Source organism: Saccoglossus kowalevskii, chromosome 11 (genome assembly GCF_978046115.1).
Source record: "Saccoglossus kowalevskii chromosome 11, keSacKowa6.1, whole genome shotgun sequence".
In the NCBI taxonomy this organism is placed as follows: Eukaryota; Metazoa; Hemichordata; class Enteropneusta; family Harrimaniidae; genus Saccoglossus; species Saccoglossus kowalevskii.
The window spans coordinates 7,782,905-7,808,852 of NC_140651.1; the positions used below are offsets into that span (position 1 = coordinate 7,782,905).

General features: G+C 37.1%; 1 protein-coding gene across 1 annotated transcript; it reads left to right on the forward strand.

Moving 5' to 3' along the window:
- Window positions 1–1,631: 1,631 nt before the first annotated feature.
- On the forward strand, window positions 1,632–25,593 carry LOC100367490 (toll-like receptor 2 type-2). Its single transcript, XM_002741762.3, has 2 exons — window positions 1,632–2,692; window positions 20,478–25,593. The coding sequence occupies exons 1-2, from the start codon at window positions 1,686–1,688 to the stop codon at window positions 20,998–21,000; spliced, it is 1,530 nt and encodes a 509-aa protein (XP_002741808.3). The 5' UTR covers window positions 1,632–1,685; the 3' UTR covers window positions 21,001–25,593.
- The last annotated feature ends 355 nt before the right edge of the window (window positions 25,594–25,948 follow it).

Genomic DNA, 25,948 nt, shown 5'->3' on the forward strand with positions numbered 1-25,948 from the left:
GGTATTTTTTCCCTTAGGAGACCACCTTCTATTTTCCTTATAGTGTACCTGCATGTTGTCCTGGTTGGTAGAGTGCAATGAAAATCGCCCAGTTTTAAACGCAGTCAGCTTCGAGTAATGCATCCCACGATCTTCTCCATAGTTACGCATACTCTCTGTCATCACTTTATTCAGTCCAGAGGTCAGACGCTGTCCGCGTAGGCTAAAATTTTCAACATAGTTCGTCAAATCTAATTTAAATGTGTATCAAAGTTGATGTTGATGATTGGCCGAGTTTAATTTACCAAATAGAATAGGAAGTGCACCACTATTTAAATTGATTTGTTTCGGTCAATCACACAACACGCGTAATTTTGACTTCAGAATTATCATTTTCTTCACATTCAAACATATATAATATGAGTCTCTGCTAATCCCTGAAACTAATGTATTTTCAAAGACATCATATTAAAAAAGTAATAGTTGATTTCTTTCAATGGCAGACAAGTTTAAACTTTAAATCGAGTGAAAACAATTTCCCGCGTTCGAAGAATACATGATTATGAGAACTGTTATGTTAATGCAAACACCTCGGACAAATATATTGTATTTACATTGAGCTATACAACACGTTCTGCAATTAATCCCAATGAATTCAGATATAATGTTTGTATAACATATGTGTCCATGCTACAAATAAATGTAGCAATTGCAGGTGTGTATACCAATATTTGATATAGAATGGCCAGTAAATATGGCCGTTGGGTATGTCCATCCAACAAATCGTAAGAATTATGACACTAACGTTCTTTGACTTACAGATGAATTATCAATCTGGATATGTATTTAGTATATATATGACTGAACAATGTTAAAAATAAGAAAAAGACATCAATTAACGAATATTAAAATATGAATATTAAAGAATACTATAAGGTAAAATGAAGTAATTTACTAGTAAATCACTATGTGACAATTTACGACGAACCATATACTGCTCGCTCATGTGTTGCTTAAACGAATCAAATTACATCATGAATAATTAACAGCATTACGTAATGCGTCATTCGAAAACCCGGATTCAACATACTCATCTAAACACCACTCATGCAAATGACCTTGAGTGATTACATAATGGGAAATATATTTCATTCGACACTACGACCTTGTTTCTGTCAAGTTAGTTTCAGTGATAAAATATTTCTAGATTTATTGCCAACAGATTTTATCACTTCTTATGGTGATGACAATAATTATAATAACTCTAAATTATAGGAGAAAGCATTCTAGTCTTCGGTGGAACATGCGACTTAATTGTATAAACCGATTGACCCGAATACTGACCCCTGAACATTATGTTTTTAGGTTAAAGGATGCAGGTCTCAAATAACAGTACACATTCTATATGACGTAGTGTTATCCGGTATATGACATAGCTAATTATAAAATTTAAAAGTTACGCTTGATTGTATTACAAAATTTGCTTTCTTTCCCATGATTCTAAATTCAGAAATGTATTATTAATTTCAAGTTTTCTTTTTTTTATTGTAATATTGTGTGTATTTGAAATTTATAAATGTCGAGTATATTATTGTCGATGCGTCATGAGGTCACAACACTGTAACAAGTCTATTTTGAGAACGCGGAAACAAGTTGGGGTATTCATTTTACAGCGGATACGTTGAAGAGGCGTCCATTAAGCCATTATGCCTCGTCTGATTGGGATACAGTTGATCGGATTCACAGTACTTCTGCAGTCATTACGCAGTACGACGGGTGATTGTGTTGAAGCCACCAATGTAACCTGCCTCGCCGCGTGCCGTTGTGAGTTCTGCATTATTTCCAGAGAGTCGTGGGGAAACTTGAAACTAACATGTAAAGCAGAGTCTGGCATTGAATTAGAGAATGTGATAAAACAGGTGCCTTCGGAGACGGTTTTGTTACACCTAGAAAGGAACAAACTCTCTAAGATTGACGGAGGCACGTTCAGACATTTGAAAAAACTGGAAAGACTGTACATTGCTAACAACAAACTGGACGGTATGCATATCGACGACTTGGCATTTGACGGACTAGAAAATCTGCAGCATTTGGATTTGTCGTCTAACTCACGGCCCGGTATAACAGTCGGTAACAGCGAGTGGTTTAAACCTTTAAAACAACTGCGGCATTTATCAATGCGAGAGTTGAATCTGCACGTGATACCCGCTGACATGTTCACCAACAATGTTGAACTGGAGAACTTGTTACTATACGCGAATTTCTTGAGAGATATACCAGCAAATCTATTCTCAACAAATACGAAATTACGAAGAGTTTTAATCCAGTCAAATAATTTGAAAACTCTGCCAAATAATATGCTGAACAAGTCACCGAATATCGAAGTATTGAGTATAGCGAATAACAAATTTGAGGTGATTTTGCCGAGTTTTGGAATTCAACACCTTGAAAACCTCAACACGTTGCTTGTCTCTGATAATCCGTTCCAGTGTGGGTGTGATCTAGTTTGGTTCAGAAATTGGCTGAATTCAACAGATGTCTCGGTCGACACTGCAGCGACATTTTGCTCATCTGGCAATCCTGTTATGCTGTTCAATCCCAAGGAGCTGAGATGCAAATTTCCGATAGTCATGGTTGTATCACTCACTGTATGTGGTGTTGTAGCCGTCGTTGCGTTAATCACGGCGGCAGTCACAAACCGTTGGAGAATAAGGTAAGAACAGTTGCAATTAACCCCGCTTTGTGTATGGCATTCGCGCTATTTTAAGCGGCCTTGTCAAGCGGCTGTGTTTATTTCAAGTCTTTCAAACTTAATGTAAACACAAAGCAAGTATTTCCAGTACAAGCATGTAAGGATTTCTGGTATTTAGGTATTTCTGGTGTATTGATAAACACAATAAATAATACTTTTATTATATTATTTTATATAATGTATTGTTCCATGCTAATTGTATTGATGAACTGACTTAAATTTCTTCGTCGTTGGTAATTAAATTCAACATGTTTGTGACGTCAGAGATTCATTGTAATTGTGCATTTGTCTTTTTCGAGACAGTGTATTGGTTGGGGGCGTGTCTGCTTACAGTGTCGGGCGCATTTGCCCAGTTGCGAGTTCGAAGCTCGTGTTTCATGTGAATATGCACAGTCAGCTGGCGCACACGTGATAATAAAATAAATACGATATTTACTATATACGAGGGCGCTCACAAGCTGAGAACACAGCTTGTATATCGGCTCCATGTCTAACTGCTGAATTTAGCATTCTAATGCTGATTCTAGGTCTTTAAACATCATCAACCATTTTATGAAACATATAAGATGTTGTAATAACAAGTCAAGTATTTCAAAATTGGATTTATACGAAGAAAATCGCAAGACAAAATTCCACTGTTCAAGTTCAGGATTCACAAAGCATCCAAGATGGCGTCAATGGACAAAGACAAAGAAAACTTTGCAGATCAAACCAAACAACGCCGTGTAGTTCGTTCTACAAAGGACGCTAACTTCATCTACGAATCTGAAATTACGAAGAAAAATCAGAACACCGACGTAGAAGATGTCACCCCTGTAACCTATTCTCAACGCCGAGGAAAAGACCTTATCCCCGACGAACAGGACACCGTAACCAATTGGTGTAATAAACACAGCGATGCAAAGACCAGATATAGTAACTTCTTTCAGGACAAAAACAATATTAACATGCAATGGTGTAACATTTTCGGAGGTACTCAAATGAAGTGGGTAGATCGACGCCGTGACGAAGACAACAGCAAACAGGTCACTGTCAGTTTTTATTATTCATCTGGCGTCATTTATATCCAAGGTAAATATATCTTACAGTGGTCTAAACGTGAATATCCTGCCCTTAAAGCAAAAGTACATGAATTTCTTTCTGAATCGGTGACGAAAGCGGGCGAAAGCAACAACAGACAACCAAAATATAAACAAGCAAACCAAGATGGCGACGCACAGTCGACACGTGAACCTATCGTCCAAAATGGCGGCGACGGCGTTCATAACTGCAACGCAACAACTATCCCTGATGATATGCTATATATATGCTCTCCACAACCTCAATCTGATGTGATCACCAATACGGAATCACAGAAACCAGTATCAGAAAACACTAGCCAATCCATATCAGAATCAGAATCAGCCAACCAAGCCAGTGATCTTCAGAATACAACAAAACAGACACCTATTCGCTCAAAATCACATCTACTAGACAAAGCTAGAAATGTTATTCTAAACAAGGAATCCAACTTCCGGGAAATTATAGAAGATATATAGACATCAACAATAAACTTGATGATCTACAACTGGAAAAACTGGACAGCAAGGCAAAGTTTTCCTCACATGACAAATTAACGGCAAGCTGTCAGAGTGAGATCAAGAATTTACAAACATCACTAGACAACATCAACGTCTATGTACTCAAAAACAATAACGACATAACTAAACTGAACAAAAGCTTCAATAGGATGCATGACACACAATCACAGATATTAACCATGTTGAAAACCATACAACGCAATTATGCTCTTACGGAAAACAAGAGTGTTGCCTATGTTAACAAAGCAACACAGACACGATTTGATACAACCAATTCCGAAAAGTCGCTAACAACTGCCAATCCCACAACACAGACAAATCCACCTCTCCAAACAACACCTCCGGTCGAAGTAACCTCAAATCTAAATATTGACGCTACACCATTTATCATCAACATCCCGGTGAAAAACTCCTGACTTTCTGAGAGATCCACTACAATCTACCTCAGCAGATGATAGTGATAACTCTACTGGTGATTCCAAATATGCCATGACCCATACCTCCAAGACTAAAAACTCACGGAACACTGAAAAAAACCCAACAAAACTACATCAAACAAAAGTGCATACAATACTGTTATTATTGGCGAGTCTATTATCAAGCACATTGATCTACGTAAATTCTCAACAGTCAAGAAAACCCATGTCAAAGCGTTAAATGGAAAAGGTATTAGCGAGGTGACAACTTATCTGGAAAACTCAAGTTTCAAGAACCCACGTAACATAGTAATACATGTTGGATCTAATGACCTGAACAGAACTACAGAGTCAAAGAAAGAAGCATTACTCGACAACTACCATCAGAAATTCGTAAACCTGATTGACGTCACCCGTAAAACATATCCACAGAGTAGAATATTCGTCTCTAGTATTCTACCCAGAATTGAAAAAGCCCAGTTTAACACAACAGCAACTAGTTTCAACTCATCCTTGCAGTCCTTATGTGAAGACACAGCGGATGTGCACTTTATACAAAACAATCTACTTGACGCAACAAACAATATTAAATTGTACTTGTACGAAGACAAAGTGCACCTAAATGATAGAGGAACTAAATTCCTAGTCACCAACTTCAAACGTAATATATATCAGACCATCATAAAACGTACAGATGCTGCAGAGCAAAAAATGGATCAAGACGAATCACAAGATTCCGATTTTAACACCAACCCTTTGGACCAGCAAAACACTAAACACAAAATGGAGCGAAACAATGGTCACAGAAACAAAGAGCAAGATACACTCAACAGAAGAAAACACAGTAGACAATATTCATTACTTACCAGCCTGGCGAGCTATATAAAAAAACAATAGGTTCAATGAACTCACTCCAAAACATTCTCATTTTAGAAAATATTTTCTGACCTAGAATTCAGGTATTGTTTGCTTTCAATGTATTTTTTTTATATGATGAATGTTGCTAATAAGCCCTTCCTGGAACATCCATGGTAGCTTAGATCTCAAAATTAGAGATAATAACTTTCTAGATCTTATTAGTGACTTTGATATTATTAGCCTGGTGGAAACCAAAACGGGTGCAGATTCCTGTATCCAATTGCCAAATTTCTGCCATTTTCATTCATTTCGAGCTGATAAACACAAAAAAGCCCGCTCGAACTCGGGAGGAATCGTTGTTTATTTCAGAAACACTTTAAAAAAAGGCATTAAACAAGTGAAGAGTGGAAGTGATGATTTTCTCTGGCTGCTCCTAGACAAAGAATTTTTTAATCTTGACGAAGATATTTATTACGACACCATTTATCTTAGCCCGCAGTATTCAAGTATTTTTAAATGGAAAGACGCAAATTTACTTCAAGTATTGGAGGATGATATTAATAGATATTCAAAACGTGGTTCAGTTATTATATCAGGCGATTTCAATGCCAGAACCAAAAACATTATGGAATTGACCTCTTACAGTCATCCGCTCCAAATATTAACACTAGAAAAAGGGCATCACAAGACTTGGCAGTAAAAATCATTATGGTGATTCATTGTTGGATTTATGTTTATCCACAGAACTAACCATCCTCAATGGTAGATGTATAGGAGATAAAACTGGCAAGTACACTTGTCATCAAACTAAAGGCAGCAGTGTAGTTGACTACACTATTGTTAGAATAGATTAATTTTGTTAAATAGACTATTGCTATGTTCACCCTCTTAATTTATTACTCTCAGATCACTGCCAAATAACTTTACATCTTCAAACAAATGCAATTTACACAAATAATATTTCGAAAATAACACACTCCCACAATGATAAATTAGTACATGAAACTGACAATTACATTTGGAATAGCGAGTCAAATTTGATATTCAACCTAACGCTACAAAGTAGAGTTATTACAAATTTAATTAATAACTTTAACATTAAACATTTTGACAATACACAACAATCAATTGATGAGGCAAATACTATGCTCTCAAATATTTACATTGAAGCCACTGGCAGATGTCTGAAAAAATATATCAGGAGAAAACCAAAAAAAACTAAATGTAAACCAAAATGGTTCAACAAGGACCTATATATAGTCTAAAGAAAGAAATTTTGGGTATCTTTAGTAAATTTAGTGCAAACCCATACAACATTAAACTGAGAGAAAAATGCTACAGTCTGAAGAGGGAATACAAGCGGCTAATAAAAAAGAAAAAGAGAGATTTTAAAAATGATATATTGAACAAGTTTTAGCAAATCAAACCCCAGTGAGTACTGGAATTTATTAAAAGAGCTAAAAGACACCAAAGTAAACAATGACTCTGATAATGTTGACAGTTAAACCTGGTTTGAACATTTTAGGAACCTGAGTAAAGAAACAAGTAATACAATGAGCGAAAACTCATTGCAGCTACAACTAAAAAATCAAAGAAAGCTTAGAAAGAACTCCCATGTGCTGAGAGTATTGGAGACACATTAAATATAATTCGAAATTACTTAGCTGAAAACTAATTATGCAAATCAGAAAATTAATATGACCAGATTTGAGTGTAAAACTAATGAGGTCTGCGCAATGTAACAGAAAATCTATGTCTCCAAGTTTAATTAAAATGTGATTAGAACCAAAAAATTATGAATTATTATGCTTATTAGGGAATTAATATGAACAGATTTTTACCCCAAACTAATTAGGTTTGTACATTGTCCTAGAGCATCTTTGTACTAAGTTTCATTGAAATGGAATAATTAGTACCGTGAAAACTCCAAAATTTCGACCCCTCTAAAAATTCGATCGCCTATTTATTTGCCGGGTTTCGGTGTTTTATTTACCTCCAAATTTTCGACTCCACTAAAAATTGCCGACTCATTCTTATTCGAAAATTGCGACCAGTTTTAGTTTTCCCCCAAACGAAAAAAAAACCGATGTGAGCGTTCAAACGGGACCTTCTCGAAGGCATGAATCCGGGTTTCTGATTGAATGAGAGATTTTTATTTTATTGGTAACGAAAATATATTCTAAATAAACGAAGTTTCAAATAAAAACGAACACAAAAATCTCGGCATGCTGCGTTTCTGAATTGTTGATTATTACTGTACTCAGTAGTGATTATAATAATGTATACAAAATAAATTTGTTGAATGGTTATGAAATACAAATAAAAGTCAACTTAGTTTCATCGTAAGCAAATGATTCCGGTCTCGTATAAACGTTTGATGCTGTAGGATATCCGCCATGTTCTCTTAGGTCAAATAGGTCAAATCGCTAATTAACCAATCAAAAAGCTGGATGATGCCAACGTGTTCAAATTACCATAGCTTATTTAAATATGTTAATGTTATTGAACGCAATGGGGAAGAGATTGATGTTGTAGTACGATATTTTGGCTTGGATTTTGATGCGAAAACGGCATGATTTTTTTTAAATAAAAAAATTAGTTGTTTTTAAAAAATAAACTGGTCATCTGAAGAATAATTTAACATTGTTCACAGTGATAACAGCTCATTCTCGAATGGAAGCTTACCCGCTCACGCTAGTCACGATAAAAATCATTCACGTGTACTCTTGAATAGACAGACGTCAATGACTACGGTAAAACTTAGACTCTATTTTAGCCGGCAGGATTGATTGAAATGTCCGAAAAATTACGCCAAAATACACCTTAAAAGTCCCATTTTATTTTCTTAAATCCCATTTTATTTTTTAATCCAAGGGCGAATTTACGGCAGAATTTGGTCCCTCAAATAAGGGACACGTGAGTTTTGATTCTAACCGGATACATTGCACTGGGTCGGGGAGATAGTTTGCTTAACTTCCATGTATCTTTTGTCCAATGGGTACCTGTACTTCGAACATTCGCAAGTTTTCCTAGGTAGTGCGAGACAGCTTTGTCTTTTGACCTATTAGTTTTGTGCTGACCTCTTCTCTGCGTCTTGATGTTTTGTTTTGCTTGTCATAATACTCACTGATTGATGACTTTGTTTAGATTTTGAGTTACAACTCGGCCACGACCTTTGCTTTTACCGTGAAACATGAGGAAGTTTACGTCAATTGACGGGCATTGCATTTTTTAAAAACTAATGAAGCACACTGTCTATCATCCCCATTTTTTCATTTGCTGATTTCTATTCTGAAAAATTCGACCGTCCGAAAATGCACCTTAATTTTGACTCTAAAAACACATCACATTTCTAACACCAATTATTTAAAACCGGTCGAAATTTTGGAGTTTTTACGGTACTTTAGATATCAGTGTAAAAGCTTAAAATTGGTTAATTATGCAAATTAGGTAATTAATATGTACAGATTTTAACCCACAATTATTCAGGTCTGTCTATTGTCCTACAGCATCCATGTACATTCATTGATATGTGATGTATAGTACCTGAGATATCAGTGTGAAAGCTGGATAATTATGCAAATTAGGTGATTAATATGCACAAATATTTACCGGAAACTAATTGGGTCTGCATAATTCTAGATTCATTGAAATGTGATGATTAGTACTTTAGATAGTAGAAAAGCTGAAAATTAATTATGCAAATTAGGTAATTAATATGCACAATTATTTACCCTAAAACTAATCAGGTCTCTGCATAGTCCTAAAGGATCTATGTACCAAGTTTCATTGAAATGCGATGATTAGTACATGAGATACCCGTGGAAAAGCTGAAAATTAACTAATTATGCAAATTAGGTGATTAATATGCACAAATATTTATCGAAAACAATCAATCTCTGCATAGTCCTTGAGTATGTAAGTACCAAGTTTCATTGAAATGTAATGCTAACTACTTATATCAAATGCTGAAAATTAATTAATTATGCAAATTAGGTAATTAATATGTACTGATATTACCATAAAAACTATCAGGTCTGTGCAGTGTCGTATGACATCTATGTACCAAGTTTCATTGAAATGTGATGATTAGTACTTGAGATATCAGTGGAAAAACCGAAAATTGACTAATCATTATGCAAATTAGGTAATTAGTATCCACGGATTATTACCAAAAACTAATCAAAACCTAGCATTAGTTCAGAGCATCTATGTACCAAGTTTCATCAAAATCCAATGAGTGGTTGTTTAGATATCAGTGGAACAGTCATGGAACCACTAAAAAATAGCTAATTATCATGCAAATTAGGTAATTAATATGCACGGATTTTTACCAAAAATTAATCAAATCTGCGCATATGTTCAGAGCATCTATGTACCAAGTTTCATCAAAATCCAATGAGTGGTTCTTTAGATATCAGTGGAACAGTCATAGAACAGCTAAAAATTAGCTAATTATCATGCAAATTAGGTAATTAACGAGCATGGATTTTTACCAAAACCTAATCAAATCTGCGCATTGGCCCAGAGCATCTATGCACCAAGTTTCATCAAAAACCGATGTATGGTTCTTGAGATAGCAGTGGAACAGTCGGACACACACACACACACACACACACACACACATACAGACACACTAACTGCAAAGACTCCCATTTTGTGCTTCGCACATGGGAGTCAATCATGAATTGCTCTCTCTACCTAAAGCCAACTTAGACAAGTATATATCACAATTAAAAATCCAAAATGCTATAACTAAACTCAAAAATAAAAAAGCTCCAGGCGCAGATAAAATTACCAATGAAATGATCAAGGCCAGCAGGGACCCACTAGTAAAACCACTACAAAAACTATTCAATTTAATCCTGCAGAGTGGATACATCCCTAGTTGCTGGAATTTAGGTATGATCACTCCTATTTTCAAAAAAGGAGACAAAACAAATCCAAACAATTACAGAGGCATCACACTTCTTAAGCAACGGCTTTTGAAACATCTAAAGGAAAACAACACAATTATCAGAGAACAAATAGGATTTATGCCAAAATGTAGCACCAAAGACCATCTATTTGTCCTCAAACAACTAACCACAAAATACCTAAGCAACAAAAAGACTTTGTTTGCTTGTTTCATTGACTTCCAGAAAGCCTTTGATTCCATCTGGCATCTATGTCTCTTCTGGAAACTTATCCAAAGTGGTATTACAGGTAAATTCTACAACATCATAAAATCCAGGATGTGTTAAACTTAAACAGGGTGTAACAGATTGCTTCGCAATTAATAGAGGAATTAGACAAGGGGATGGACTCAGCCCTCCCCTTTTCAATATCTATGTAAATGACATTAAAACATCATTAAACTTGGCTCGTAATGACCCACCAAGTCTGTTAAACACAAGTCTCCCTTGTCTGCTATATGCAGACGACCTTGTAGTATTATCCCAATCACATACTGGCTTACAAAATGCCATAAATTCTCTTGAAACTTACTGTCAGAAATGGAAACTCAATATTAATATCTCTAAGTCAAAAATCATCATGTTTAGTAGGTCAAAATAATCACAGGACAAATTAAAATTCTATGTTGATGAAAAGGAACTTGAAAATACAAAAACCTACACATACCTCGGCATTAAACTACACAAATCAGGTAAATTCATCGGAGCACAAGAAGACCTCAGAGCTAGAGCAATGAAGGCATGTTTCAAAATGAAACAAATGCTATTCTCAGAAAAACTAATTCCAATCAAAACATACTTTAAAATGTTCGATGCAATTGTAAAACCAATTATGTTTTACTGCAGTGAAATTTGGACGAGCGAGAACATCAACAAATCGCATCTAATGGCAAATCTGTCTACACCAATGGAAAAAGTACAAATGCAGTTCTGCAAATACCTTCTAAAAGGAAATAGCAAAGCGAGTAATTTGGCAAGCCTACTAAAGTTGGGAAGATATCCTCTCCTAGCAACAAACTTAAAATATATGATCAAATATTGGATCAAAATAAATAATTCTAACCCAAATTCGCTAGTACATGAAGCTTACAATCTTGGAATACATCTTGATAAAAAAGGAAAAGACAACTGGGTAACAGACATAAAACAAATTTTAGAAAATTTAAATATGGGAAATATTTGGGAAAACCATAAATCTTTTGATGACAAAAACTGAAACAGTAACACGCAAACTAGAACAATCTTTTGAAATACATAGCACAGAAACATTACACGATGACAATAAAGGTAAAAACCACAAAAACAAGTTACGAACCTATAGGAAAATTAAAACAGAATTTGCATATGAAAAATATCTCACCACAATCAAAAATCCAAATCATAGAGCAGCTATGACAAGACTCAGAATAAGTGCTCATACCCTTCAAATCGAAAGGGGCAGATATAATAACATTTTATCATTGAACTAGGAAAATTCATCCACACTTGTTTCAAATTACGACAAGAAAAAAATCTTAAAATGCAAGATGCATCAACCAACCACCAAATAATTAATTTTTTTGCTATCTTTTTGTTTTACTTTATTGTATTTTCAACTAAGATCCCACTCCGGGATACAATTTCAATAAAGATTATTATTATTACTATATGGGGGCCGCCATCTTGAACGACGCATAAAACTAAATAAGAGACAAGTTGTGAAACGCGTTTTTCAGATTCCAACAAATCAGGACAAAAATACCAATCTTTCACAACGTCACACGCAACGTAATATTACCGTAATTGGTATAGTACAGGTGTGGTTCAAATACCAAAATGGCAACAGTAACAGAAAGACTTCCATGGCGGCGATGATAAAATACGAACACAGAGCCAACAGATGAGGTTTCAACTGGTACTGGTATTATTATACTCTGCAAACATCAAATACAATAACGCGGTAAAACTCCACTACTCCAATAACTAGATACTTAAACTCCAATACAATTCAACGAGATCTCCGATCTGAACTCAGTGCTGAACAACTCCCCTATATATACCCACACTGTCTATAAATAGACCGTTGCATCAGCATACATAATGAGTCTGGAATTTACTACAAATTTCTAGAATGTTCCATTACCTTCTATTGCCTTCTACAGTGTTCTATTACCTATTCAACCAGTTTCTAAAAAAAATCTAGAATATTCCACCCATACACAGTACGGTTCTAGAACATTCTCAGTAACACGGAAGTGGTAAACAAGTCGTATGCGACATACCTCCCCTCTCAAGAATATTATAACATATAATATTACATGACTAGCAACGACGTCAATAATACGAATACGATTACAATTTCAAACAAGTCATTGTCAATGACACGTCCCCGTTCCGTTCATATTTGAGTGACATATACATTCAAAGCAGATCATAACCGAAATGCACCTGCATATGTACAACACATTGTGCAAAATCTGAACAAAATCCATCCATGAATGACTGAGATCCGGTTCTGGAATTGTGAAAATACGTGATTTTGATGCATTTTCGGCCTTAAAATGGCCATCATTCCGCTATTGTTAAGCAGATCATGAAACAAATGCACATATCTATTTGTGACATGATGTACCATGTGTGTGTGAAGTTTGAACTTGATCAATCCAGACATGTCTTGGATACGGATCCAGAACTGAATTCTTTAACAAAATGGCCGCCAGTCGGCCATTTCGAACTTGATCCGAAAAAAAAAGACGTGCATCAAGGTCCTATTATGTTTAATGTATGTACTAAATTTGAACAAAATCCATCCATGCATAACTGAGATACGGGTCCGGAATGGTGAAAATGTGCGATTTCAATGCATTTTCGGCCTTAAAGCGGCCCCCATTTGGCTATCGTTATCGAGATCATGAAACAAATGCACATAAATATTTGTGACATGATGTACCTTGTGTGTGTGAAGTTTGAACTTGATCAATCCAGACATGTCTCAGATACGGATCCAGAACTGAATTCTTTAAAACAAAATGGCCGCCAGTCGGCTATTTCGAACTTGATCCGAAAAAAAATGACGTGCATCAAGGTCCTATTATGTTTAATGTATGTACCAAATTTGAATGAAATCCGTCCATGCATAACTGAGATCCGGGTCCGGAATGGTGAAAATGTGCGATTTCAATGCATTTTCGGCCTTAAAGCGGCCGCCATTTGGCTATCGTTAATGAGATCATGAAACAAATGCACATACATATTTGTGACATGATGTACCTTGTGTGTGTGAAGTTTGAACTCGATCAATCCAAGCATGTCTCAGATACGGATCCAGAACTGAATTCTTTAAAACAAAATGGCCGCCAGTCGGCCATTTCGAACCCGATCCAAAAAAAAAATGACGTGCATCAAGGTCCTATTATGTTTAATGTATGTACCAAATTTGAACAAAATCCGTCCATGCATAACTGAGATCTGGGTCCGGAATGGTGAAAATGTGCGATTTTGATGCATTTTCGGCCTTAAAATGGCCGCTATTCGGCTATCGTTAATCGGATCATGAAAAAAATGCATGTGCATATGTCCCATATAATGTGTGATGTATGAGTGAAGTTTGAACTTAATCGGTTCATGTATGTTCGAGATACAGGTGATCACGGACGCACGGACGGACGGACGGACGCACACAGGGCAAAACATAAGTCCCCGTTTTCGGACTGCGTCCGAACGGGGACTAATAAAACAACAATACAATATATCAAATCAAACTGAATAAAGCTCTGAACACATTAATTCGAAATTCACATACAGTAGAATATAATAAAATATGAAATATAGTCATAAACGAATAACATTCTACTATACTGTTCAAAAGTTCCTCAGTCCATCAATCTACTCAGGTAGTCCGCTACCACATTGTCCCGTCCTCAACTATATCCTTGCAGAGTCATCGCCCATCTCATCACTCGGTCATTTGCAAACTTGGCTTTATCCAGGTAAGACAATGGTTTATGATCCGTCTGCAAAATGAACTCCATACCGGCTAAATATAGGCGAAATTTATTCACGCCCCATACAATGGCCAAACATTCCCTTTCTACAGTTGAATATTTCTTTTCTGCATTGGATAACTTCTTACTTGCATAAGCAACTGGATGAAGCTTCTCATCGTGATTCTGCATAAGTACTGCTCCAATTCCTACCTGAGACGCGGCCGTTCGCAACACAAATGGTTTCTGTGGGTCTGGCAACTTCAGAATTGGTTTGCCCAATAAGTATTCCCGCAAAGTGTTATATGCTTTCTCCTGGGCCTCCCCCCATACAACCTTGTTGGGTTGTTCTTTCCTTAGTAGGTCACTCAGGGGTGCTGCAATATTTGCGAATAAGGGGATGTGGTCTCTGTAGTAATTGACCAGCCCAATAAATGATGGAACACCTTTCTTGGTTGCTGTTCTTTGCGCTTCTCAAATTTTCTCCATGTTGTCGTGACTTGGACTCACCCAGTTGTGTCCAATTTCATGACCCAGGAATTCTACTGATGTTGCACCCACAACACACTTGGATGGTCTAGCTGTTATGTTCGCTGCCCTCAGTCTTCGTAACAACTCAGATAATACTTGAACATGCTCATCCCAGCAGCTTGAATAAACTATCAGGTCATCTATATAGCTTCCACCCCCCTCCATACCTGACAATAATTTCCTGATTCCCCGCACCAAAGTAGCTCCCGAATTCTTCATTCCAAATGGCATCCTTAAAAATTCATAAGTTCCATTGGGAGTAACAAATGCCGTCTTTGGTATATCTTCTTCTGCTACCGGTATCTGCCATTGTGTAGCCTCTGAAATATGTCCCCTGTTGTTACCATTGGCTCAGGGTCTGTTACAGTGACCATATTTAACTTCTTATAGTCTACACATATGCGATTCGATTCATCCTTCTTCTTTACAATCACCACCGGTGACGCATAGGGTGATGTAGACTTCCTAATTACTCCCATTTTTAACATATCATCAATATCTTGCCTAAGGTTCTCCCTTATTGCATACGGTAGTGAGTATGGCTTAGATCGTATTGGTGTATCATTTGTCAGGCCAATCTTATGACTGATTATCTTGGTCTTTCCTGGCAAGTCAGTAAACACCTTATCATAGGTATTGACTAAACCCACCAGTTCTTTCCTCTGGTGTTCTGTCAGGTCTGTACCAATTTGAACATCTTTACCTGACTCCTTGGGTTTACAAGTTCCTAACTCTAGAAGATCATCTTCGTCTACAGCATTCTCTTCATCTGACTTGTTGCACCTCGCTGTAGCTGCGCACACAGCATTCATCGACTCTATTGCCGTATTTGGTGAGTAACTTGTCTCACTTACATCTGGTTGAGGTGACATCTCCCGCTCAACATACAACTTTAACATATTTACATGATACGTCACTTTGTCACCTACCCTCACTTGATAATCGTTTTCGCCTATTACCTGCTTCACCACATATGGACCTTTCCACTGCATCAACAGCTTGTTGTTGTCAGTTTGCAGCAAAGTTAACACCTTATCTCCTTCCTTAAGCACTCGCTTCTTTGTTTTACGATCATAGTAACACTTGTATCGGTTCTGTGCCTTCTGTAATTCCTCTGAAGCAATCTCTAAAGTCTGTTCTAACAGATTTCTCAACTCAAACACATACTGGTAACTATTAACTATCTCAGGAGTATCGCTTTCTTTGGTCCATAACTCTTTAAGGATCTTCATTGGGCCTCTAACCGTTCGACCATATAACAGCTCAAATGGGGAAAAACCAGTTGACTCCTGTGGTACCTCCCTATATGCGAAGAGTAAAGCACTAATAAACTGATGCCATTGCCTTGGTTGTTCATGGCACAACTGCTTTAACATCTTCTTCAAAGTACCATTAAAACTTTTCCACCAGTCCATTGCAGATGGGGTGATAGGGCATAGACATCAGTCTCTTAATGCTGAGCAATCTTGATACTTCTTGCATACATTCTGACACAAACTGAGTCCCCATGTCACTTAGTACTTCTTCTGGAACCCCCAATCGGCTATAAAAGTCAATCAACGCCTCGGCTACAGTCTCCGTATCTATATTTTTAAGTGGAACCGCCTCTGGATACCATGTAGCATAGTCCACCATAGTTAAAATGTATCGATGACCCCCGTCACTGGCTGGTGTAATTGGTCCAACCAAATCTATAGCCACAGGCTTGAATGGCATATCAATTAAAGGCATCTTACCTAATGGGGCCTTCATAACTGATCCCTTTGAAACAGTCTTCTGGCACACATCACACGACCTGCAAAAACTGGTAACATCTTGATGTAGCCCAGGCCAATAAAAGCTAGTCACAATCCGGCCTTCTGTCTTCTTTATCCCCATATGTCCACCAAATATTAAATCATGGGCAATCTCCATAACACGAGTCCTCAACAGTTTCGGCACAACCACTTGACATACCGTCTTACTTCCTGAAACTGAACGATCCTGATACACACGATATAGCAAGCCCCCATATACCTGGAACTCGGTTGTATGGTGCCCTCTCACTTCTGGTTCTCTCTTATTATAATACTTCTTCAATGATGTGTCTGCTTGCTGCATCTCGATTAATTTGTCTTTTGTTACATGTGCTCCGGTCTTTACATCACACACTTTGAGTGGCTTCACCTTACCAGATTTCTTCGCTTGCGCTCTGGTTGTTACCGCTCCACTCACATTCCACACTGAATCCGGGTCATCTGGTGGTCTTGCTCCAGGCACATTCCCAACAATTAACTCATAGATTGGGTTCTGCACACATAATGCTTCAACCGTGCCTCTCAAATATGGCGTATCAATTTCCATCATGGCGACTGGAACCCTTCTTACAGTACGATCAACCATCAATATGTGACCCATCTTTTTTGTGTACTGGTCATCTGGTACCAAGCTCTTCTTGACTATAATGCCATTACACCCAGTGTCTCTCAACATGGTCACAGCAGTGTCACCAACCTTCCCTTGACCCACAGGCAAAGTCCTGTCCTCCACAGCACCACTCCATTCCATACATGCACCATTCACAACTTTTAACTGCTCCCCAATGCTAACAACAAATGGTCCTTCTCAATCATTTTAGGCACATCACTATTAATTTGAACAGCACAGCTAGCACTGATATTAGACTCTTCTTTAACCACTGCAGCTGCACCAGTAGTAGTGCTGGGTTTGACACTCTTTCTTTCTTGACTCTTGTGTTGTCCACTACGGCAGAACTTAGCCACATGTCCTATGGCACCACACTGAAGGCACTGTTTACCTTTGTCATGGTTGACATCAGTAACGCGGGATGGACATTGTGCTGCTCGATGACCAACTCCCTGACATACAAAACACTGGATACTACTGCCCTGTCCCACATCAGTATCTCTAATGGCAGTCATATTATCGTTACGCCTCACCTGATCCTTCGTAGATAACTGTCGACCATGTGCCACTAGGTACTGCTTTGCTATTACTGCCAACTCATCTAAATCTTTGGGTGCTCTTTTTCTAAGATAAACTGCAAGATCTCTTGTACAGGCACCAATAAACTGCTCCTTCACCATCAAGTCGGTAACACCATCATATGTTGCTGCAGTGCCTGATAACTCAACCCATTTAGAAAAATAATTCTTAAGCCGCACAATTAACTGGTCAGGTCTCTCGGAACTTTCGGGTTTAATTTCACGAAATCACTTCCTGTACCCATCCTCTGTGAAATCGTATCTTGTCAACAGCGCCACCTTCACACGATCATAGTCAACTGCATCAGTGTCGGACATTCTAGAATATACTTCCAATGCTCTACCAGTCAATAGCGCACTCAATTTTGTGGCCCATCCATCTCTATGCCAACCCGCATTCGTTGCAAACCTCTCAAACCGCAATAAATAACTATCAAGTTCATCCTTATCATCAACAAATGCAGCAACTTTGGCGACTTTGCATCACTGACCACATTTCGTTGACCGCCAAAATCAGCCTGTTGGAGCCCCGGCATTGCTGCTTGCAGCTCTAATTTCCTCAACTCAATTTCTCTTCTCTTTTCTCGCTGTTCTGCTTCCATTCGCAATTTCTCTCTTTCGCCTGCTTCCGCTTCCAGCCGTAACTTTTCCTTTCTTTCCTCAATCTCCATTTTCCTCACCTCTGCTTCTATTTCCATTTTTGCCTTTCTCTCTTCCCTCGCGGCTTGTCTGTCAGCCTGCTGAGAACTCAGTTGCTCCAAAATAAATTTCCTTTTGTCTTCTTCAGTTATTCCCAGTTCATCTGCCCATTCCATCAACACTTGTTTCGACATATCTTTCATCTCGCTGGCCATGTTGTCTTCTATATGTCTTCACTGTTCCCGGACGAGCCCCCAGATGTCACACGCAACGTAATATTACCGTAATTGGTATAGTACAGGTGTAATGGTTCAAATACCAAAATGGCAACAGTAACAGAAAGACTTCCCTGGCGGCGATGATAAAATACGAACACGGAGCCAACAGATGAGGTTTCAACTGGTACTGGTATTATTATACTCTGCAAACATCAAGTACAATAACGCGGTAAAACTCCACTACTCCAATAACTAGATACTTAAACTCCAATACAATTCAACGAGATCTCCGATCTGAACTCAGTGCTGAAAAACTCCCCTATATAAATACCCACACTGTCTATAAATAGACCATTACATCAGCATACATAATGAGTCTGGAATTTACTACAAATTTCTAGAATGTTCCATTACCTTCTATTGCTTTCTACAGTGTTCTATTACCTATTCAACCAGTTTCTAAAAAAAATCGAGAATATTCCACCCAGACACAGTACGGTTCTAGAACATTCTCAGTAACACGGAAGTGGTAAACAAATCGTATGCGACACACAAAAATACGGTCCGTTGGGGTCATATTAAAAATTCATATTAAAAATTCATATTAAAAATTCGGCCCTATTCGTCATTTTTGTGTGGAAAAATCCCTTGCATACGAACACCTAATTACGCGAATTACCTAGAACACTTTCCTGGGGGTATTTAAAACTAAAAATTGGCAATCCAGCTCAGCAGCCAATCAGCGACGGCCTAACGCTTAGATGACAATTTTGGTTTCAAATATCCCGGCTTAGTGTTCTAGGTTCTTCGCGTAATTAGGTGAAGAACCTAGAACACTTTCATGGGGGTATTAAAAACTAAAAAATTGCATTCCAGCTCTGCAGAAAATCAACGACGGCCTAACGTTTAGATGACAATTTTAATTTCAAATACCCCGGCTTAGTGTTCTAGGTTCTTCGCGTAATTAGGTGTTCGTATGCAAGGGATTTTTCCACACAAAAACGACGAATTAGGCCGAGTTTTGTTATCAGTTGGCTTAATATAACCCCAACGGACCGTATTTTTGTGAAAGATTGGTATTTTTGTCCTGATTTGTAGGAATCTGAAAAACGAGTTTCACAACTTGTCTCTTGTTTAGTTTTATGCGCCATTCAAGATGGCGGCCCCCATATAGTAAATATCGTATTTATTTTATTATCACGTGTGCGCCAGCTGACTGTGTGAATATGCTAGTAGTAGTGCTTGTAAATTTGACTAAAAATGACGTGATGGTAAATAACACTTCATCATTTTGTTTTCTCTGTATATTATAATGTAACAAATCACTAAAAGAAACAAATTGTTTAGTTTACTTCTGTCATTTTTCTAGTACCTCGTTTTCAGTGAGTATTACGATATCACTAGTTGATTTCTGTATTTGTGTGTGTGTGTGTGTTTGTTTTACTATAATTAATTCTAATCATACCAGCTTCGTAGAAATTTATGGATTTGACACGATTTGAAATCATTTCCTCTGTTGAGGTTTAAGGGTTTTTAAATTGAATAAATGTATAGTACAATTAAAACTAGTCGATAAGCAATATCTTGTGATTTATTTGAACAGATACGGTATATACATGATGAAATGTCGACTGAAAAACAAGAAATATGAAGAAATCAGAGGTGATGATGATGAGTTCAAATACGATGCTTTCCTCTCACATTCCAGTAAAGATGAAGATTGGATTTTAACAGTTCTACATTCAACTCTGGAAAATCCACCTTATAATTATAAACTGTGTTTAGATTATCGCGACTTTATTATCGGGGAGACAATCGCTGATAACATTGTTGATGCCGTGCAGAAAAGTCGCAAAACAGTGTTTATCTTAACCAAATCATTTATAGAGAGTGAGTGGTGTTACTTTGAGCTTGAGATGGTACGACAACAGATGTTTGATGAACACCGAGATTTAGCCATTTTAATCATGAAAGAGAATTTACCAACCGGTGATATGCCAGGATTGTTGAAGTATTTAATGAGAAAGGGCAACTATATTGAGTGGAGTGACAATAAGCATGGACAGAAACTATTCTGGTCTAAATTGGACGCTGCGTTGAGGTCCACAAAAAAGAACATGGTATGAAGAGTATTGGACATTAACGGCACCAGAGAACCATATTTGATCAGGTTCACCGAGGTGATAGGGCATTACTTTATCTTTGACCCAATTGGGAAAATATATTACTTTCCGATACCTAGACACCAGAATGTTAAAGATTATTCAAAGGGTCTTCAATGACAGGCAGCTCGCATTGTGCCCGTTAGAACCAGTCTAAAATTGTTTGTGGACTGAAGGGCTTAGTCTTTTCCACGAAACGAGACGAAACGAAACGAAACCCAAACCCAAACCCAAACCTTAACCCTAACTCGCATTTTTTTTTCATTGGCCCAATAATATCTGAGAAAATTTCACACTGTGAAATACGGACGTGACGATGTTTGAGGTCGTTCAAAATCTAAGGTTAGGGTTAGGGTTTCGTTTCGTTTCGTTTCGTTTTATTTTGTTTCATTTTGTTTCGCGGAAAAGACTAAGCCGGACTGAAGCTGCAGAAAGATTAAGGAACAGGAGGGGACGGGATAAGGTAAACATGTCTTCACTGTGTAAAGTGACAGATTTTCACCTCAGTGAGTCTGATCAATTTTACTAGTTGAGACATACATATACCTTTCACTAAATCGATAAACTTGTGGGCAAAGTACAAAAGCACAAAGCAAGAAGGTGGGTAATCTGTCCGGGCTCCTAACCTACCAAACATCTGTTCCTAAAACCCCAGTAGGAAGGAAGCCCACCACTAAAAATCCTACATAATTATTAGATATACAATATTAGACAATATTCACTGGTCCTGATTTCTGCCCAGGTTTCTAACACACAGCTAAGAGAACTCGTGTAAGTGGTAAAAATGCGTATTTAATGGAAGTATGTCCACAAGACATGTCCCATTCGGAGTTGTCAACACAAAATTAAATTGTGAGGATTTCTGAATGGTCGTAGGGAATAGGTTATGTTTGCCGTTAAACATCTGTTTGGTGTCACCCTGATTACTTTTCTTCTATAGTTACAAAAGCATAGGGCTCTGAGTGGGCGAAAAACAGTAATTCTTCTAAGACTTTTGTCAATTGCTGAAAAGCTTCCAAGCATGTAATTGGGGAGCTCCCCATCATCTTGTGTCAGTATTTACAAGTTGTCCGGTAGGCTGCCAGTTTTGCTATCAGAAGTGAAAGGAGTAGGGAAAACCATAGTCTCTCTGACCAATTCGGGATCACCATTGTCATTACGACATTGAGTGTTGGGAATTCCTGGTACTGAAAAATTTATTGATTCATAATTTCAACTGATTTAAATTGTAGCAGTCAGTCATCTAGATACTGGTTTACATTTCAACCTGAAGAGTAAATTAGTACTTTGTACTCTGAATTAGGTAGTGTAGATATCGGCAGCTAATGATGTGAATCAGTACATGAGATACTGAAGCAAAGCAATCGCCAGAGGGTACCCAGCATCACACAAAGGCTGTGTTCATGTTTTCCAAGAAAATTGTATGCATGTATCATATTATAGTTTCCTAGATCATACGTGTCATATTGTAGTTTCTGAGAAATAATCTGCAGGGACGTACTGATAAGTCGGCTCAGGTCTATGATAGGGTGCACCCTCCCTGCTGTTTTTATTGACCACCAAAATGTGCAAATATAAAGCGTTTTGTCAAGCAGCTGTGTTTATTGCAAGTCCTTAAAACTTATTGTAAACACAAAGCATATATTATCAGTACAAGCATGTAAGGATTATTGTTTTGGTATTTAGGTCACTGTGTAAATAATACTTTTATTATATTATTTTATAATGTATTGTCTGACTAGTGAAATTGCCCTCTCAGTCAGTCACTCATCGAGTCATGCCAGCTGCTTTGATGGTTATCATATCGCTTATATGGAGTAGTGTTGATACAGAAGCTGTGCAGGCACTCGATCCATCAGGATGGGATCCACTTACCACTCTTAAACACTTTATCAGTGCTATCAAAATAATCCTTGATCATCGGAGTAAGTGGGTCTGCTGGGTGTACAGTTTGGGCAACAGGCAACGGGGAGAACATAACAAAATTGTTGAGTTCTCGTCTAGCTTGAGAAAGGATTTTCCTCACAATTGAGGCTTTGGATATTTGACTATCCCAATTTTTTAAACAATGTTAGCCTGAGTGTCAGTAGAAATGGCATGGAAATGGTAACCACAGACAACCATCATTGGTGAAATTAGCTTGCGAGACCCAAATACTATTTCTCATGGTATCCTACGACTCAACTGACCTAGTGTCATATTTGCCCGAGCAGTGATGCCCAGCAATGGGTTTTAATGAATACTGTGAATCCATAGATTCCTCCTATTTGTCATTAAAATCATCATGATTTTGGTTCTTTGAATGGCCTTTAACTTGTCATGCCCAGGAGTTGTAATTGATCAGGGCAAGGTAAGCATTGCTCCACGTAGTGAAATTGAAAGCTATTAACATTCATGTGAATGATAAAAGTGACTCGGGGTAATGTGAGTTGCCCTAGTTACAAGACAACTGAAAAAAATGATGCAGGGTAACTGGGTGTTCAAACTTGATTAAAAATGCCCTTGGCCAACTTAAATATGTTAATTTTGACTATAACTTTGATAATAATGATCCAATATTGCCTGAGGTACAATGTATGTTGAGGTCTTTGTCACCTAGGCCAACAAAAAATGATTGAAGCTTGCCAGAATTGTGTAAAGCTGAACCAAAGTAGATTAAAAAGACCCAAGAAAACATAAGGCATGTTTACATAGTAGCTGTACATCTACTTCAACAAAGGTGATTCACTGTCTGTCATCTGTTTTGTGATATCCTAGGGTAACTTTGGTAAAAGCAACCAGTTGTCAGAGGTGTTTGATCCTGAACTAAATATGATTAAAATGACCCAGGGTAACTTAAAGTATTTTGACATAGTTGTGATAGTGGTGAACAAAGGTAACCCAATGCATGTCACCTGTGGTATATGGTAACTTCAACAAAAGTGCCAAGTGTTTTCAGACATTTGTAAATACGTGCCAAATTAGCCTAGATTGAAATGACCCAGGGTAACTTAAGTTATGTTGACATAGTTACATGGCCACTACATGATAGTGTCCACCATCTTTCACCTTTATTGTAGCAATCTAGGCTAAAGTTTTTTTTTTCTGGTATGCATACACATCAGCATATCAATATTCACCCATTTTCTGATTCAACCACATAATGTATATTGTGTATGTCTAACTAGATTTGGCTTCTTGTGTTTTTAAAAATACATTGTGATGATAGATACTGTTTGATTTTGATATGTTAATGATACTTTATTCAAGACAGCTTTTAAAGTTATGTAAAATACATCTCAATGCAATATTTTCATATAATTTTCTGTGCATATTGTACATGAAAAGTTAATTTCAATAATTACTGCATAAAATAATAAATACACAAAATAGCTTCATATATTTATCATAATGCAATACCTAGGTTATTTCTCTTGAATGATATTTCCCAAAAATAGTATTCATTAATTTATATATTTTTCATTGGATATGTGCTCGTTTCACATGACAATTGTTCAGAATACATTTTTTGTAACCGTACACTTAATTGCAAATAATGTTGCTTGTACATGTACACATATTGTAAATCACATGTTTTGATATATGAAAGAATCAATCTCTACATGAGTGTGTTATCTGGACATTTGAGTTTGTCACAATCAACTGATTGTCTTGGTATAAATATTTACACGTTTTGGACATTCCTCTGAAATTTGCATTTATTATAAGTTGATGAAATTACACTGTATAATCAACTCATGAATATATATGACTACACTTTCATTATGAAATTGAATGAATGCTTACAACTGACATAGTATGTTTGGTAGATGTAAACACAAAGTCCCCTGAGATTGGAGTTGTGAGTTTTAACCTAACCAGGGGTGTTGTGTCGTACCCTCACTTCAAGGTTTGGTATTGCCTATACCCAATGCACGAGGATGCAATCGTAAATATAAAATTCTTGAGAATGAAATTAAATTAACCAGAGAAAATTAACTTGAAAATATTAATGATAAAGCTTTCAATGAACTACTTATATTATGTAAATCAACTACAGTTCCAGCCTATAGTTTTCTTCAGTTAGCATATTTCACAAACCTAAGTGTACATTTACAAAATAACATGTAAATATCAGTATTATCCCAAATTGTATAGAGTAGTTTCAGTAGTACGTTCAAAAATATATAGCTTCTAAGAAGATCTTTGAAGACTACAGTATATATATTCACAACAAGCATCTGTGTGTGAATATTCGAAACATCCAAGGTATGGTTTCAGAGAAGCAAAACACGGTATCAGAATTCCATCCAGTACTGTCATGTTACTGTATATCTTGATCCGGAAAATTTCCTACATGTCATATGACATGACAATCCTATGCATATACATCATACATTAAGGTAGAGATGCAGTTTATTTGTGAATTTCAATCAAAAATAGTTTTTTTCGTTTTTTATATAGATTTTTATCTAAAGAACATTCTGTGAAAATTTGACCAATGAATTCTTATTGGAACACCGTTAAAATTGCTGTTTATTTTCTGGTTAAAAATAAAAAAACACTCGCACGTGGCAATGTTTATGTCCAATTGCCTAATTTGCATGAGTAACCAAATAACAGGACCTTTGATTGACAATATGCAAATCGAGATTGTACGGGTCATAGTTCATTCAATTCACGCATCATTCAGGAATGATTGAAATGTCCGAAAATGACGCCAAAATACACCCTAAAAGTCCCATTTTATTTTTTTCTAAATCCCATCCCGAATTTACGGCAGAATCTGGTCCCTCAAATAAGGGACACGTGAGCTTTGATTCTAACCGGGTATATTGCACTGGGTCGGGGAGATACAAACTTTCGTGTATCTTTTGTCTAATGGGTACCTGTACTTCGATCATTCGCAAGTTTTGCTAGGTAGTGCGAGACA

Coding starts and splice junctions, on each gene's coding strand:
- LOC100367490 (XM_002741762.3), top strand. CDS start 1,686: ATGCCTCGTCTGATTGGGATACAGTTGATCGGATTCACAGTACTTCTG. Junction 2,693..20,477: donor ACAAACCGTTGGAGAATAAG/GTAAGAACAGTT, acceptor TTATTTGAACAG/ATACGGTATATACATGATGA.